The 17,068-nt window shown below is 38.2% G+C and overlaps 1 protein-coding gene across 1 annotated transcript in view; it reads left to right on the top strand.

Annotated features, from left to right (window-relative positions):
* The first annotated feature begins 339 nt into the window (after window positions 1-339).
* Window positions 340-17,068, top strand: part of LOC129776857 (protein apterous) — a 178,687-nt gene continuing 161,958 nt past the window's right edge. The window contains exon 1 of the mRNA XM_055782746.1: window positions 340-1,695. Within this exon, the coding sequence (XP_055638721.1) occupies window positions 1,657-1,695 (39 nt within the window). The 5' untranslated portion in view covers window positions 340-1,656. The remainder of the gene's footprint in view (window positions 1,696-17,068) is intronic.

Below are 17,068 nucleotides of genomic sequence, written 5' to 3' on the forward strand. Positions count from 1 at the left end.
CTCTGGCTCACACACCTTTTCAAGAGCGAACAATGATAGAAATGTCAGAGGAGACGATACAACGGTAAACATGGAGTTTGTAAACGCCCCGCCGGGTAAGCTCCGCCCCTTGAATGAAGGCACGTGATTGGGGAAAGCGCTCTCCCTCTCATTCGCAAGCTTACGAACACAGAGATGAGTTCGTGATCGAAACTGGTTTGCTGCAGCGGATGACTCTGTTGCTGTGTGAGTAAACTTTCTCGCCGTATGCTGTACCACGGTACCACGCAGTGAAGACCGGTGTTGTGTTGTGTTGTGTAGCTTACTCTCAACCGCTTCCGAACCGTTCGGCGTAAATTTTCCCGCAGTTGAATCGCGCTCTTCAAACAGTCGAAAGCGTTGAACGCATGCGTGTAGATTCTCCGGTTGTTCCTTCTCTCATTTCGGGTCGTGCGGGTTGTTCTCAGACGTGGAAACGTGTGCGTACGAATTTTGCTCTGTGGGATGCCCCAACCTACGACGACGAGGTGCATCCAGGGATCTCTGTAAGGATCTGTCGGGAAAACTCACGCAACGGTTTTTCAGCGCTCGTTCTCGCGCGTTTTTCTCTGCGTCTGTGTGAAAAGTGCGTGCGGGGGAAAATCAGCAAATCGTGATAAGTGCAAAATCGATATTTTTTGGAGATTCCATCGTCGGAAGTGGACACACGCTTCCTGAAAAACTACGGGACATATCAGCCTAATGCTAGACTGAATGTATTTGTGTGCGCAAAAGAGAGTGAAAGCCCTCGGGAAGAGTTGCAGACAGGACAGCGAGGAATCGGAAGAGTGATCAATAGTGCTAAACGGGGACGTTTAAGACAAATGTCGGCCTGTGTGGAAGTTCGTAGTTCTTGAATAAGGCTTCTTATCTGGGATCGTTCCCAAGTGTCATCGGGATAAATCGATCATCGCGGGAACGAAACACAACCGGCTCCGGGTGCCGTATATTTTCGTTCGCTTTGGTGTGCTTTAATTTCTTTTCTCAAAACAATCAAGATAAGCCATCTTCCAGCGGAGACCCGGTCTCAGTCGTCTCAGTGAAACAAAAACGGAAAAAAACAAAGAAGTAGAAGACGGAAAACAACGATAACAGAAGGTGTGAGTGAAAAGAAATACTTTATGCATCGCCTTTGCGATCTATCGAGAAGCTATCGATACGACTTCATCTCGCTATCCATCCATCCATTGACGCGTCGACGGCTCTTTGGACAGGCCCGGCTTATGCTGACAATTTCAGTGAATTGTGTGTGAGTCTCTGTTCGAATCTTGGGGCTCTGGAGCAAAACTAGTCCGCGCTGCCAATACGTGTGCGATGCTATCGGGTTGGAAACCGTGAGATTCATTCATAAGAAGTTGTCACAGTCGCTGTTTTTGGTGACTGTCGTTGTTGTTGTTGCTCCTCTGGTGAAAGAAGGAAGAAAAATCGGAAAATCCGGAAGAATACTGCCAGAGTTGTGGGAACAGTCCCCTATTATTGTGATTGTGTGTGTTTGTGGGTGTGTGAAAAATAGTGCTTTCTTTGTGACCACAGTCCGGTGTTTAAGCGGTGACGTTGCATTCGACGGAACACGGGGTACCTGGTGCGAGGACCCCGCTGGGAGTGGTACCGATCAACATCAACCAGCTAACGCCTCACATGGGAGTTTGCACAGAGGAGCGCCCTGTAATGCATTGGGTGAGTTTGATTGTGTTTTCCACCTGCCACCGACGGCTTTTATTGGGAGCCATTATTTTGCTGCTGCAAACATAATAATGTTTAATCTTGAGTGAAAATTATTGTCATTATGATTGTTTTCTGTCGAGATAACTCAGCCACGTCCATAAAAAAAATCAGGGAAGACCTTGACAGAATAAAAGAGTGGTCGAGCAGAAATAAAGTTCTGTTAAATGCTATAATTATAAACGACTCCAATCTAACAGCATTCTCAACCCAATATTACAGTTGAATAGTTTCAGTTTTGAAAAATTCACTTTCAAAAAGTGTGGAAAAGTGTTTGGAAGCTTCCTTACGTTGTATGCTACCACATCTATCCTCGGCACTGACACCAAACATGAACTTTCGAAAGGTCTGGTATTTCCTCATTCTATTTAAATTATACATTTTTGCGCAAGCTAGTCTACAAGAAGCATTTGATGTTTATATTGAATATATATATTCAAATGGAGCCGATTAGCTAGGGTCGAACGTTCTGGCCGGGGGATTTCTCGTCAAAGAAATTTCTTCCGACTTGCACTGTGTATTCTAGAGCTTGCCATTCCAGTATACTTTCAAAGCGTGTTATCCGCCATGGAAATCCCAACTAGGTACTACTAATAAAAATGGCGCCAGTAATACCTGCGTTGAGAAGGCAAAATTTTCACTAAGAATGTTAGTGCCATCCAAGAGAAGCTAGGGTCGAATGAATGGTTGTCCATTTATAAAATTTGCTCAGATGAGGTATTGTATGTTTTATTCAACCTTGGAAACTTACAATCAGGCACCTTACTCGAACAATTACTAACTCTAAGAGTTCCATGTTCAAAAAAATGTAATTCTATGACACTTCACTTTTAGGTTTTATTTTTTCGTGAGCGGCCTTTTGCACTAGCATTTATTGCCAAATGATTTGACTTTTGTAAGTGCACGATTAAGAGAAAATGTTTAGAGTGCTTAATTGTTGAATTCAAGAATAGCATCGAAGTGATAATTAATGTTTTGAAGTTGAATAATGAATAAAGATAATTAAGTTTGACATTTAATACAGGTGTTCTAGAATTTTTGTATCATGAATAGATTTACTCACAAAAATAAGATAACTAGAAGAATCTCGATATTTTGTCCAAAATTTGTAATAACAGTTGTGACAGTCCGTATGCTTTTCCTACTGCTTTTGAATTTCGGTAGAAATTCACTAACCAGTGATGATTATTACTAGGTTTTAGTTCAGAAAGCTCGTGAATTCGTTCATTAAAAGATGTTGGTAAGTGATTTCTGCTCTGATAAAGCAATTTGTATGTAAAATATGCTATTTGATACCCGAAACAGTATGAAAAATTATTTTGCACAAATATGATCCGATCTGCAGTATTTAATATGAAAGACTAATTTTACATCGAATATGTAACTTACATATTGACATTCTCCACTAAATTACAAAGATATTACAATTCCATACAAACTCATGCAAGTTTTTTGCTTATCTAGGGACAATTACGTTTTATAGAATACCAGGGTAATTGTCCATGTACGATTTGGTCTCCCAATCAACGGATAATTTTGTGTGACATTCCTTGTATTTAAATCACAATAGTAAAATGAATAGTGTACGAATTCTTATGGAGTGTTTTTTCATGTTTTACTAAATATATCTCAATTTCTAATTGCAAGGTATTCCTCTCTCTTCTTCGATCTGAATCGAGAATTTTGGAATTTTGGGAATTCGGTTTTCAAAAAACAAAGATCACAATATGGAATTCTAAGTTCAACCATTTGCAAAAAGGACTATATGAAAAGAACCTATGCTTTTGGGTTTGGCTTAATGGGACACGATAAACGTACATAGCGCATTGAAATCGAATTATTTCTCTAAAACATGTTACAAAATTTAAAAGTTGGCTGTCTCTGAAAACAGGAAGTGTAGAAGATCGTGACACACGGCTGATGAGCCGCCACAAACATTTGCGAAGCCTCCATTTCGTAGAGGAGATGGAGATGCTATGTGAGATGGGACTATGAAGGTGTTTATAAATTAGTTAATCTTCTTAAATTGATTTTTCATTGTATTGTGCACAATTAGACGCATTACACCAAGCAATTGAATTAGAACGATATAATGTTATTAACGAGAGAGATGTTGTCTTCCATTATGAAAAAGGCCAATCGCTCATGACCAATTCCAGCTTGACGTGACAACGTTTTGATTCGCTACAAACGTGTATTTTTGCAGATTTTCATCTATAAATCAGAGAATCTCCTGAAAATGAAAGACGCCATCGTAAAATTGAGAAAATTTTCTACAAAAATCACCGTCTACAAAGTATTTTTAATACTTTAAGTTGAATTAATCGGTTGACTGTAAAATACCTTTGCACACCTATGTTTTGCAGCTTCTGACTATTAAACACCAGTATTGTTAATCCAGTTCCGCCAAATAATGGCTTACTGGTGTGCTCAGTGTCGGATACCAAAATGAAGAGACAAAAATATAAATTAGGTCGATGTATTAATTCGGGTATTGGACTAGAAAAAGCATGTTGAAAAAGATGGTTTTTACTCATTTCGTATTTACCGCTCTTCAAATATTAAGGTTGATAGAAAAAATATGAATAAACTTTATTAACTCTAACCAATATCTTCACTCTTGATATAACGTAAAAGTGATGTGTTCAATTTCAACATATTATTACATGTGACGCATGTTTAAGGGGAACCTGTATCATTTAATGGTATGTAAATTACATACAATTTTTGTACATTACAATTGTACGATTTTTTCCTCAAATATGTCACTCTTCTAAACTTGAGTCGACTGCAAGTAATCGGTTCCATATTTTATTAACCTTAGAATTAAGGACACATGTTAATATATTCTAGTAAAAATACAGTTAAGAGTTTGACTACATGAAATCTATCTGAGTAACTGAGTCTGTGAAAAGAAACGGATTGATAAAAAAAAAAGTACGATTACAATACATATTATTAGAAATCTTTCCTTCTTTTTAACACGTACATGTATTCGCACTGAGAGATTTTGAACAAAAAAAAAACAGTTTCTTTCCAAACAACATATACAGGGTGTTAGGATGCCGGCCCACATGGGCCATCACTGTTTTTTTTGTTTGTTGACTACATTTTTTATTACACAAATATATATTTTTTTCATTTTATTTTTTGTTTAACACAAAGTTCTTATTACTTAAGTGAACAGCTTATGCTTTGCATCTTAAATCTAGCTTAATAAAATGAATAATAAAATTCTCGTTTCATATGGTATGATTTTTTTTTTAGTTTGAATGTTAGATATTTCAATTTTTTCAAATTATTAAAACAACCATCTACTTAACCTATCCTTAACCTTAACCTATGAAATTACTGTACAAATTTCGGACAATCAAATGCTCGGAATAGGAGCATCTCTCTCTTCAAATTTTTGAATATATTTGTGGAATTCCACTTCCAGGGTATCCAGGCAGGCTCTTTCGTGAACCTCCGTTGTTCTCGCCCAGGAGGGCAGATGCAAAATTAACTTGAGATATTTGTTGTGAACGCGCTGAAGTTTAGTCTGTGTGTCCTGGCACAGCTTCACACAAAATTAAGAATTTCTGCCAATCAATAAATACCACGACCGGAGCAGAATATTACATTTCGTGACGATTTTATTAACGTGAGATCTAAAAATCAAACTTTTCAAGGTCCAAGAGCGCCATTGCTGTCGTCTTGGACAACGGCTTGTTCCGCTGTATAATTTTGGTTACTCTAGTGAGTTGATGGATGGACATTCCCTGGCGGAAACCAAATTGTTCCTTAGGAAAGACACCATGCTCATCTGCAAAAGCAAGAATTCGTCTTTGGATGCATTTCTCGAACAACTTAGAAAGTGCACAGAGCAAGCTGATGAACCGATAGCTCTTAGGAATAGAAGGAGCTTTTCCCGGTTTCAGAACTGGAATAACTTTAGCTAGCTTCCATACTGAAGGAAAGTAGCGAAGCTCCCAGCATTCAAAATTTTCGCTACAAACAAAAATGAGCCATGGCTCAAGTGCTCGATATTGAAGGTGTTGTCGATACCAGGGGCCTTCATGATCTTGAAAAATTTGTGCTATCAGCTCATCAGTCGTGACTCTTGATTCCTCCGGAATTAAATTGTTCGATGGATCAACCAAGGTAACCTTTTCAGCGACAGCCTGCTCATAACGGCTAACGATGTTTCGCCCAAGATTGCGAGACAACACAAACTGTTGCCCCAACGAAATTGCTTTTTCAGTGAAAGTCAGCAAAAGATCACCTTCACTTGAGCCCCCTGACGAGAACAAGAATTAGTTTGGGTCTCTTTTCAATATTTTTGTCAAAGACTAGAAGGGTTTTTATCTAAGATCTTTAATCCTTTCCCGGATTACCCTGATCAGTTTATTGAAAGAAATCTTTTTATCACAATCGCCAGTACGCTGTTATTGGCGCCGGTAAGCATTCCTAATACATATCAAATATTTTGCGATGCTGTCAATTTGAAGAAAGGTACTCACCCGGAACCGCACAATCACGAAAAATTTCAATTGCTTGCTGGAGGGATTCCAGCGCCAGATCAACCTCCATAAGAGAATCCAAAGGTAGGGCAGTGTTAATGCTGCCGTCCACAATTCGTTTTGTTTGTTGACTATGTTGAACACGGTGACCGGAATAAATCGCCACAGTAAACAACTGCAACAGAAACAACCGCTTAGAAAAAGTGTAGTAGGCTAGAAATATTTGGCGCGGGAAAAACATCATGTGCCTCACATTTCTATTATAAATTTATTCTCTTGTTCTCGTTTTTCGAAATTTATTCTGAGGACAATGTAATGGGGACGAAGTCCCCATTTGGCGAGGATAAGGAATCGAGGCGGCCCATGCCGCCAAGATGACGCAATCCGAGTCCACCGCCGACCCGCCGTCGGAAGCGGCGGTGTCTCGCACGCAAACCTGGGATCCACTGATTGCCCGGTTAGTTTGAAACATAGGATACGATCCTTTAGCAATGTCCGACCGAGCTCTAGCGAGCGTCGGACGGTATACGTCTGCCCGGGGCGTTACGTTTGCCTGGGGCGATACGTTTGCCCGGTTAATTCTTGTTTTGAAATACAATACCGCGCCACAATATTTATAGCCTACTACACATTTTATAAGCGGTGGTTTCTGTTGCAGTCGTTTTCTGTGGCGATTTATTCCGGGAACCGTTGAACACATTCTCAACCATGGTTGTCAATGTTTCAGTTTAAATTAGATTCTTCCAGGTTTTTCTCGATCCAGTCAAACAGTTATACAGTTTCTTTTCCTAAAACTTTCATTTTTTTAAAAATATTATCCAGTTTATATATGTGCGCTTAAATTCCCTGTGTCTTTGACAGTTCCTGAAATGCTCTAGAATTACTTTTGAGATTTCCAAAAATGAAAGAAATTGAATGAATAAACGTAGGTCAATGAAGAAAAGCTTATCAACGATAACGCGAAGCTCTGAAGTCTGAAATCTGGAATTTATAAATTTGTATCTGAGTCTGTAATCTGGAACAGCTCCTGGAATTAGAATCATGTATTAGAATTTGCGACCAGGAGTCCGTATTCGGTATCAGGAAATTAGGATTCGTAATAAATATTTTTAATTCGATGTTGTTGATTTCTGATTGGGATCAGAATCCGAATTTAGAATTTGAATATGCTATTGTAATCTAGAGTTGATTAGATTTTGAAATTCGAGCCATCTGTATCTTATCATCTTTTATTAAATTAAGTCTGTATTGTGTTTTGAAAGTTCTTTGATCTGAACCTGAACTTGGAATATATTGGGTGCGCAAAAAACCCAATTGTTCTATCTTCATTCTTGAAAGTATTTTACGTCGCTACAAGCTTTTCTCATATTTCTGGCAGCATACTGATTCCTCGTCTGAAGAACTGATGGTCTTTCGAAGTGCTCCTCGAATTTATCCAATTATACTCGCAAGAATGGAAGTTCTGCCCAGCCAGCACAAATGTCATCGATCGGAACAAATGGTGGTTATGAGGAGCAATATTTGGAGACTAAGGCGGGTGGGACAATACGCCGCATTGAAGAGTTTCCAAGTGAGTTTAAATGACTCAAGTAAAATGTGACCGAGCGTTGTCGTGCAGCATAATTTCCTTCTACTCTCGGAACAAACGCATAAGATCATGTGATGGTGTTCAACAGTTAATCATATACAATGCCGAGTTAGTATCACCAAATGCACACCATGAGTCTCGAACCAGGGATTTGTGGTATGGCCGTCGATATTCGTTGATGGTCGCGGTTTTCATGATTTTTGGCGCTTTAGACTAATGCATTGGATCCACTTTTCATTTTTTGACGTAGGATTACGTCTTTCGGGAACATATTGGGGTACAAATTGAAAATCGAAAATCGAGCGCACCGTGAAAATTGTCCAATTTCAAATGCTTATTGCTCAGTCATTTCATGATGGATTGATGAGATTCTTGCGTCAATCAATTTCGGCACTCCATAACAATTTTTTTCATTGAATAAAATAATATATGTCATGAAACTTACTATCGAACAATTGAAAAATTTCAACCCCTATCATAACGGAAATAGCCACTTCTGATTGGTCGAAATGACGACATACGCGACGGGTCCCTAACAGAGACAAACAAAACCAAGCTGCCTGGGAGAAATCGGCATTGCAAATACATGAAAGAAGGGCGAGCTTTTTTTTTCTCCACCGACATGTATTCCCTAACAGAGATTTCAAATCCAAGGTGTCTGGGGGAAATCAGCATGTAAATATACTCGTGGTCGATAGTTTAACTAAAGACGCACACAAATGGATAGTGCTGTTTGTAACTTGCGTGGACATTGCTGATTGCATACTTGCTGGCGAATAAGTTGGGAGTGATGAACGAGTGTTTTTTTTTATTATTTTCGTTCCAATAATAATCTTTCGATGGGTTGATTGAAGAATGATATTTCAATGAACTGAATAGAACTTATGCTTGATAGAATATAAATAAAATTTATATTTGGAACTTTTATGTTGGTTGCTTCGTGAATTTTCATATCAATGACCGATCATGTATTGTGAAACTTTTAGCACAACTGTAAGTGTAAAATTGTATATGGTAGCTATTGTGTTAACATGACTTGAAATATCAAACGATTTTTGGCGTGGGACTACGTCTAACCGGAATATATGGGGAGTAAAATGAAAACCTAAACACAGAACATGCAGGAAAAAATGAAAGATTTCTAATGCTTATAACTCGAACATTTCTTACTGGATCGGGAAGATGTTTGCATCAATTGATAGGGAATATTTCTACGCATCTATCGCAACTAACAAAATGTTATTTTTCATTAAATAAACAATTGAATAACTGTAAAATATTAGGCGTTATCTAAACGCCCTAACTGCATCGTTTTGATTGGCCCGATTTACGTTTTCCCTAACACAGTCATCAAAACCAAGCAGCCTTGGGGAAATCGGCATTGCAAATACATGAAAGTAGGGGGACTTTTGTTCTCATCGAAAAATGTTCCCTAACACAGACTTCAAAACCAAGCAGCGATGGAGAAATCGGCATTGCAAACACATGAAAGTAGGGGGAGCTTTTGTACCCACCGAAATGTGTTCCCTAACAGAGATTTCTAAACCAAGGTGCCTGGAGGAAATCGGCATTTCAATTTCATGCAAGTCGGAGGTATTTTTGTTCCGACTGAAAGGTGTTTTCTCTAACACAGACTTTAAATCCATGGAGCGTGGGGATATCGGCATTGCAAATACATGTAAGTCGGGGGCATTTTTGTTCCGACTGAAATGTGTTTGCCTAACACAGACTTCAAAACCAAGGTGTCCGGGGAAATCGGCTTTGCGAATAAATGCAAACTGCGAGTACTTTTGTGCCCTTGCTAGCCTTTGTGCAGACAAGAATATGTTTCCCTAACACGATATTCTAAACTTAGGAACCTGGGAAAATAGTGCAGACACTAGAAGCGAATGAACTTTCCAGTTTCAAGCAAATTCGCGGTTCGAGAAGTACGTACACTTGAGAGATGTAAACTTCAGAGGGAAAATAAAAATAAAACAAAAATTATTAAATTACCTTTTCCAATTCAAATATATTTTCTCCATACTAAAGTAACTCTTTTTTTTGTGGAAAAACTTGTGTTCGATAATGATTATGACCAGACAAAACAGACCCAAATCATTATCGAAGAGTTTAACAATGTAATTCTTTAAACATATCCAAAATCAGCATGCGGCAGATAGCCTAACGGAATCCTACGTCAACTACGCGGTCGTGTCTTGGAAACAACCCTCCTGTGACTTTTTAACAAACGCCGTTCGTGTCTCTCAGCTTTAATTCTTATGGGACCCAGTTCCCGTACTGTCTTTCCCAGTTACTTCGAGAGCTTGCTTGCGAATTATTTCATTTGAAAATAGTTGAGTTATATCTAATTATTCTGATGATTTTTCTTACTTAAAACCTAACGCAGAAGAGCCTTCAATTCTGCATATCTGAATATTTTTACCTTTCCGGGATGTCTATTATACTTATGACAGACATACATCTGTACTACCGTTGTACTTCCAAAATTGTATGTCTGTCACCATGTACAGCGCTAGAACCATGCAAGCAACTCGGTACAATCGCTGTACCTGTACCGACCTATTTTACCGCTGTACATGGCTACAGTTGTACTGTGCGCAGCGCCACTAATGGTTAGTGGTGGGTAGCATGAACAAACTGAATCAAAACACTTGGTAAATATTCTTTTCATTGACTTTCTCTTGAGTTAATAACTCAGATTGGAAACCTATTTGTTGTGTTTGATAGTTTAGACGCTAAATAAAAACCTTTTTCATTGAAATATTGGTGAAAATACAATGCAATAAATTCAAATTTATGATTGTCAGTTTGGCATGCGGTACAATGTACAACCAAAGTATGTGTGTCATGCTATCGTGGTACCTGTACAACGCTGTACACGTACAACGCTAGTACAGTTGTATGTCTGTCTATGGTATTAGAGCATACAAACAAACGAAGAAGGTAGAGATGCCGCTTGTATTCGAAATTCCTACTCCTTGAGCGTTGAAAACATTCGCGACACGTTCTTTTACTAATAGTGGTCTCACTATGGGTATCAATAGTCATCCTTCGTGCTACATATTTCTTCGAATAGAACATGAATAATAAAATTTTCCCGCAAATGACGCTTTGTTCGCCATTGTCTCCATTTTATGGCACAAATCCAGCTTACATTGATGAATGCTCTCAATCGTAATAATGGCGAATTATTTACAAGTACCTAACCTCATATTGTGACCTTTTTGAATACAGGTGAAGGCATAACGTACGTAGGTTTGGGCATTGAATGATTACGTTCTGGCGGTCGATTCATCAGGACGATCATCTACTCATCGCAGAAACTCACGCGATCTTCTCTGTCCGCGGGCGCAAAAACGCGTATGACATAAGTACACTTAATGGGCTGGAAAAGTTCTAGTTTAAAATCTATCAACGTCAGTGGAGGGAACCATAAAACCGGGAAGGGGTTCACTCCGAGGTGTACCAATGTTTTAAACATCCAAAATAAAGTGTCTTAATATGTACCGAAATGAACGCCAGCCACCTCATGTATATTTATTTGGGGTTAAAACTTGATCACTCTCTGAAATGTAACATTAATGCGAATGATTTCATCCATCCGTCGTTCAGTTCGGCGTATTGCAAAGCAAATGTGGACTGTATAAGCCAGTCAGCCAGCCAGCCAAACGTTCCCTCGCCATAACGTCTTTCTAATCCAGCCCATTTATTCCGGCATTTTCAAAAGCATTCGGAATAAATGATCAAATAAGTGGAATTGATAATCACTGCATGAGTGAGCGGTGACTTTGGGTACACACCCCCTCCATAAAAACCCGACTGCCGAAGCACTTCACCTCTTCGGATTTGGAAAGTGAACATTTTGTCATTCCATACATTGAATAAGTGTTGATTTTGAATTAGCTGGGAGTGAACAAATCATTTACGTAATGATCTTATTATTTCGAGAAACTCCGCGCTCGATGCAAGGGTAAAAAATTGAAAGAAAAGAACTCATAATGGGGCTATTTTCTGACCACACTTCTGACCACAGGCCATTATATGCGTGGCTCTTGTCACAGGTAGCCACACTAAGTCCGATATGCAAATCGGTCGATTTGAGATAGCTGGTGAAATAAATTTGCTGCATCGCTCTCTGTCCTCCAACGGGGTGCGATCATTGTCTTCCAGGGGTCCAGAAGCGGGGGCTGTTGTTTGTCGTGATCCCTCGGGAACTACCTACGCAAACACGGATGGCCACACTTTATCAGATCCAGATTTAGAGTAATGTCCAGAGGGGCGCTGAAATGCATCGGATCACCTTCTTCAGTCGGGCATCTACCAGTTGTGGTCGTAAATAATCGTTCGCTTCACCACCGCGCATTTCCGTTCCTGCGTTCCGTTCCACCCGCAACCTTTTCGGGATCCGGACAACGGGATGACCTGCGACAGCCAACGATCATGATAATTTACGGCATGAAATAAAATAAAATATAATACATTTCCCCTGCTTCGGAGACCCGACCGAGAGGCCAGTCCGTTTAGTGGGATCCGTTCGGTGGATCCGGTGGACCTATTCGATAACGATAAAAATTGTAGGACTATGAAGCGTTTTATTACAGTGTTACTTTTACTACCCCGAAGCGGGGCCGGTCCGGCCCGGGAGTGAGCAAACCGAACCCAAGATCTATTTCGGAGTATGATCAAATTTGGTAAGCCTGGAACCTCCGAAATGAACCTTCGTTTTTTTTTTTTTATTGGCGATCGGGTTTGAATATCATCGCGAACTGGCCGTTTATTGGCTGGCGCGAAGATCGTGTTGTTTCGATTGGATATCTGATGATGTTAAATGGCGGCGGCGGCGGCGGCGTTTCCGCTTTTGTTGCGTCGTCGTTTTCGGCACAGTGATTGAACGGTTGAGCGATAGAGAGAGAAACGGATTGTTTGATTCGTTTTGTTTACCACAGTTCTCTCGAAGGTAATGAAATGATGCATCTTTATGGTGCCAATCAAATTACTAGCAATTATTCATCGCATATTCCGTTTCGAGGGTCACCAAAGCCGATGAATGGCCATCATTCCGATTCTCCTGAGGTGGTTTACAGCGAATTAAAAAAAAAACTGATGCTCGGTTTCAATTTCACCGAATAATCGCGCACTTACAAATTTGAAATAGATTAAAACGGGAAAAATTTGAAGTTAAAACGCACCACCAGGCCACAATCGCGGGAGAACGTAAGCGGGCAAATTATCTCACACATATTTCATTCCAATATACGCCATTATTTACGGTTCACAGGCCGCGATAACCCCGCGTGAGACACGCTGTCCAGTGTTGGCGACGGTTCAGTGCTAAACAGGGCTATCGCAGTTATAGCGGATTATTGTAGAATATTTTTCAATTCATTGAAAGAACGATTTCTAAAGTTTTTTTTTTTGTTAGAATGGATGGTGACCTGAGAGAAGTTCAGGGAAAATTGAATACATTTTTTTTCTTCGGCATAACTATAGAATATACAGAATTTTTGTTTATTTGTGGTTTCATGAATGAGACAGCAACGAACATGAAAGTAAATAAAATTGATCGAGTTTTGATTCGTGTTTTGGAAAACCTTGTTAATGGTTTGCTTAATCATAACATACTGATAGAATTAATAGAAGAAAACTATTTTTATTTGCAGAGATGACAGTTGCTTGAAAAACAGCATTAATTTGTGTCGAAAGTTTGAGTTCCAAGAACTCGTCATACACAGGCAAATCTGTGTGATTTAAGTATTAAATTATAACTTGCATCGCTCAAACCAATAACACATATAATAAAACCACACAAAAATTTGTTTGCCTGTATAAGAATCCAATAAAAAAATCTGTTCTAATTCTCAAATAACATTATTACAATATAATGTTATCTGTTAGACCTTTCTATAAAACATGTTCCCGTAATCCGGGGGCAAATTAATCGAACGTACTTATAAAAACAAACGTTTTTTTTAAAGTACTACTTAATTAAAATCAAAACTTTTTCCATATGACATGATCAATACTCATCCGTAGATTCTTTTCGTCAGTTCTTCTCATCGAATCACTTATTGAATTGCATAAAAAATTATCTTTTTCTGACCCACATTTTCGTTTTGTTTTTAAAGCGCTGTAAAGAAACATATTTTCAACACATCAAAACGATATAAACACATATAAAATCACATTCAGCTGACTCCTCACGAGTTGAAATAGTAGTCAGATAGTTGCAATTACTATTAAAACAAGCGAGAAAAAATCATTTTACAAAAGAGTACCTTGAAACACACCTTTTTTTTACTGAACTATGCGACCAATGTTGCGGCTCAGTTTTCTCGGAAACGACTGAACCTAATTGGATACAATTGGACGGGATCTTGGTATGAGACTGTGATTGTGTGTAGTAATTGCATCTGAATTGAGTTTTTGCATTGTTCAGAATTTGTAGGTTTATTTCTCTTTTGCTACATCAATCCTACCTGACCTATATCAAACCGTTTTTTATATGAACTTGTATCCTTTAACGGATTAGATGAGATAACTTGGTAGAATCCGAAATCACATTCTGTTCAAAAATGTACACAAAAATACCATTAAAGTCATTACTACCCTTTTCTTCGGTTTATTCAAATACAAAGAAGAAGACAAAGAGTCGTCATGTAGAATTTTTAAACAGAAGTCTAAATAGTTAAGATCTGCTTAAATATAAGCCTAAGTCAAATAAATATATGACTACAGAAATATATTATAGATAAAAATAGCATAGCCCGGTGGAAGACATATAGACTCATTCGATCTTCTAAATCAGCAGCCATTTAAATTCATCAATTGCATTTTTTACATATGTGGAGGCGATCTGGCATAGTGGTAACATCCATACCTCTCACGCAGAGATCACGAGTTCAATTCTCACTCCCGACATTCTTCCAAAAATGGAAGTAAAAGTGACGAACCAGCCGAAATGTGTTGAATGTCACTATAATAGGGAAAAAAAATTTTTTTTTACATAACCAAACAACATGCTCGATATTATGATGAATTGCAAGACCTACATGATAAAAACGTGAATTGAGCACGAACTAATTATTCAGCATACAATACAATAACCGATAAATGCCTATTATCGGTAAAAGGGGAATAATTCATTATACGCATCAACTCAAATTGTGAGCTAACGTCCGAATTTAGGCAGAACGATTGCTCGTTGCGTCCAGGAGGAAAGTGAATGGTTAGTGCGATCGAAAAAAACGTACCCATTTTAATCGTAAAATTGTTAACTGTTTTTGCTATGTTCACTGTTAATGTTTTAATAAAAAAAAATGCTGGACAAATTTCCTGTCTAATGGTATGTAACACAACTTATGTTGCAATAACGATTTTCAGTAATATGCGTTTGAAAACTCTTAATGAATCGTTACATTTTTCCCCTATATAGAAATCAAAGACATTGTCTAAGACTATGTCAGAATAAATTTCACGTATTTTACTGTTGCAGTATCGGGACCATAAACTCCAGTTTTTGATGAGAAAATAGGAGTACTGTTTGTTTAGTCGGGAAAGATTCCATGTTGATTTCCCAACCCATATCTTGACGAGAAAAATTTAAAGTTAGAAAAATTGTGAGTGGAAAAAAAGCACAAATAATTCTGGGAGGCCGGTTAGCGGGAAAACTTTGATCACTCTTTGATTATCAATATACAGTATACATTGGGATGAAAAGTAGCTGTCCACTTATGTAAAGTTGCTTATGTTAGGTCAATACTAGAATAATGAAGTGTAATTTGAAAACCTTTTTGGTACAAACAAGTATCTCGATCATGAAAACCCGAAATAAACATTGCGGAACCATTGACTGGCACTGTGACAGAAACTCATTTTATGCAAAATTTTAATTCTAATCATTCAATGTCATTCAATATAAACCATATCGTTTAGTCGAATATTTATATTAATTGTTGTAAAAAATAACTATTTTCTCATAAATCACATTGAGCAAGTGAGACTGTAAATCGCAAATGCTAGGTACCGTTAGAAACACACAAAACAGAAAAGACTGGCCATTCTAACTGTGCTAAATTGAGCCTTCAATCTCATCTCCCGGGGCAAGAGTGCCACCTTAAGCTAATACGCGTTTTTGAATGCTCTTTTGTTATAATTTTTTTCCATTTTTTTTGCTGGTTTGTTCATTTATACTCCTATTAAGATGTAGCTATGTATCAAATTGTTCAAAAGTTATGTTTACTATGAAAATGTTTCATTTACAAAAATGATGGTTTTGGCTTGTATTTTTCCAGTACGGGGCAAGAATGCCAATCTTATAAAAATATAATTTTTGATGAAAAAAAGCACTGTGAAATTCACGGTGGTTCCAAAGAACGCAAACTCAAGTTCTGGTGGCGTTCACAAAAACCGGCAAGCCAATCTTCTCCGGCCAATTTGGATGTTTTGTCGAAAGAGTGATATAAACTATTTTACTCTGCGATTTTATACCCTAGGTTCGGGATGTCGTGTGTTGTCAGCCCATAAAATAACTTCTGCATATTAAGGATGTGACTCACGAGTTACTCCTCCTGTTGTTTAGAAAACACAGTTTTAAAACGGCCTAACTTCTGCACATATTTGGCCAATGTTCTTCTGGGCAAACTATATTCCTCCGCAGCTCGTCTCCATGATTTACAGAATGTACGTTTCGTGTAGTTTCCATCTGCCACTGGTTTCGGAACGAAATCCGTTCATATTTACAAACCATGACCACAACAAACACATTCACGATTACACTATTTGCGTTTGACAGATCGAATTCGAGGTTACGACTATGGCATTTTTACCCCGGTAATAATGGCTCCTTTTGCCCCGGAAGTTGAGAAGTTTTATTGAAATAAATGCGTACGATTTAAATTATTCCATACAGTAAGTTCAAGAAAAATGATTATTCTATTTGTATTTATGGGTTGAGTCATACAAACATATAGAAACTGAGGGTGTTTCGTTAATTTGCGCCTGTGCATTCTTATATAGATTGCAGTTGTAAGAAGCTCAGTTAGTATTTATCTGTTTTTCAATAAACAATGTTTAAGGTTCTGACTGATAATATGTGAGATATATGCAGTATCTGTATAAAACAAAGTTCTGTAGTTAAACAATTGTAAAAGATGGAAATAGGCAAAATAATCAGATGGGCACTCTTACCCCGTATGGAACTCTTGCCCCAGGTTCCCCTACACCTTACATAAACTGT

This window comes from Toxorhynchites rutilus, chromosome 3, assembly GCF_029784135.1.
Source record: "Toxorhynchites rutilus septentrionalis strain SRP chromosome 3, ASM2978413v1, whole genome shotgun sequence".
Taxonomy (NCBI): Eukaryota; Metazoa; Arthropoda; class Insecta; order Diptera; family Culicidae; genus Toxorhynchites; species Toxorhynchites rutilus.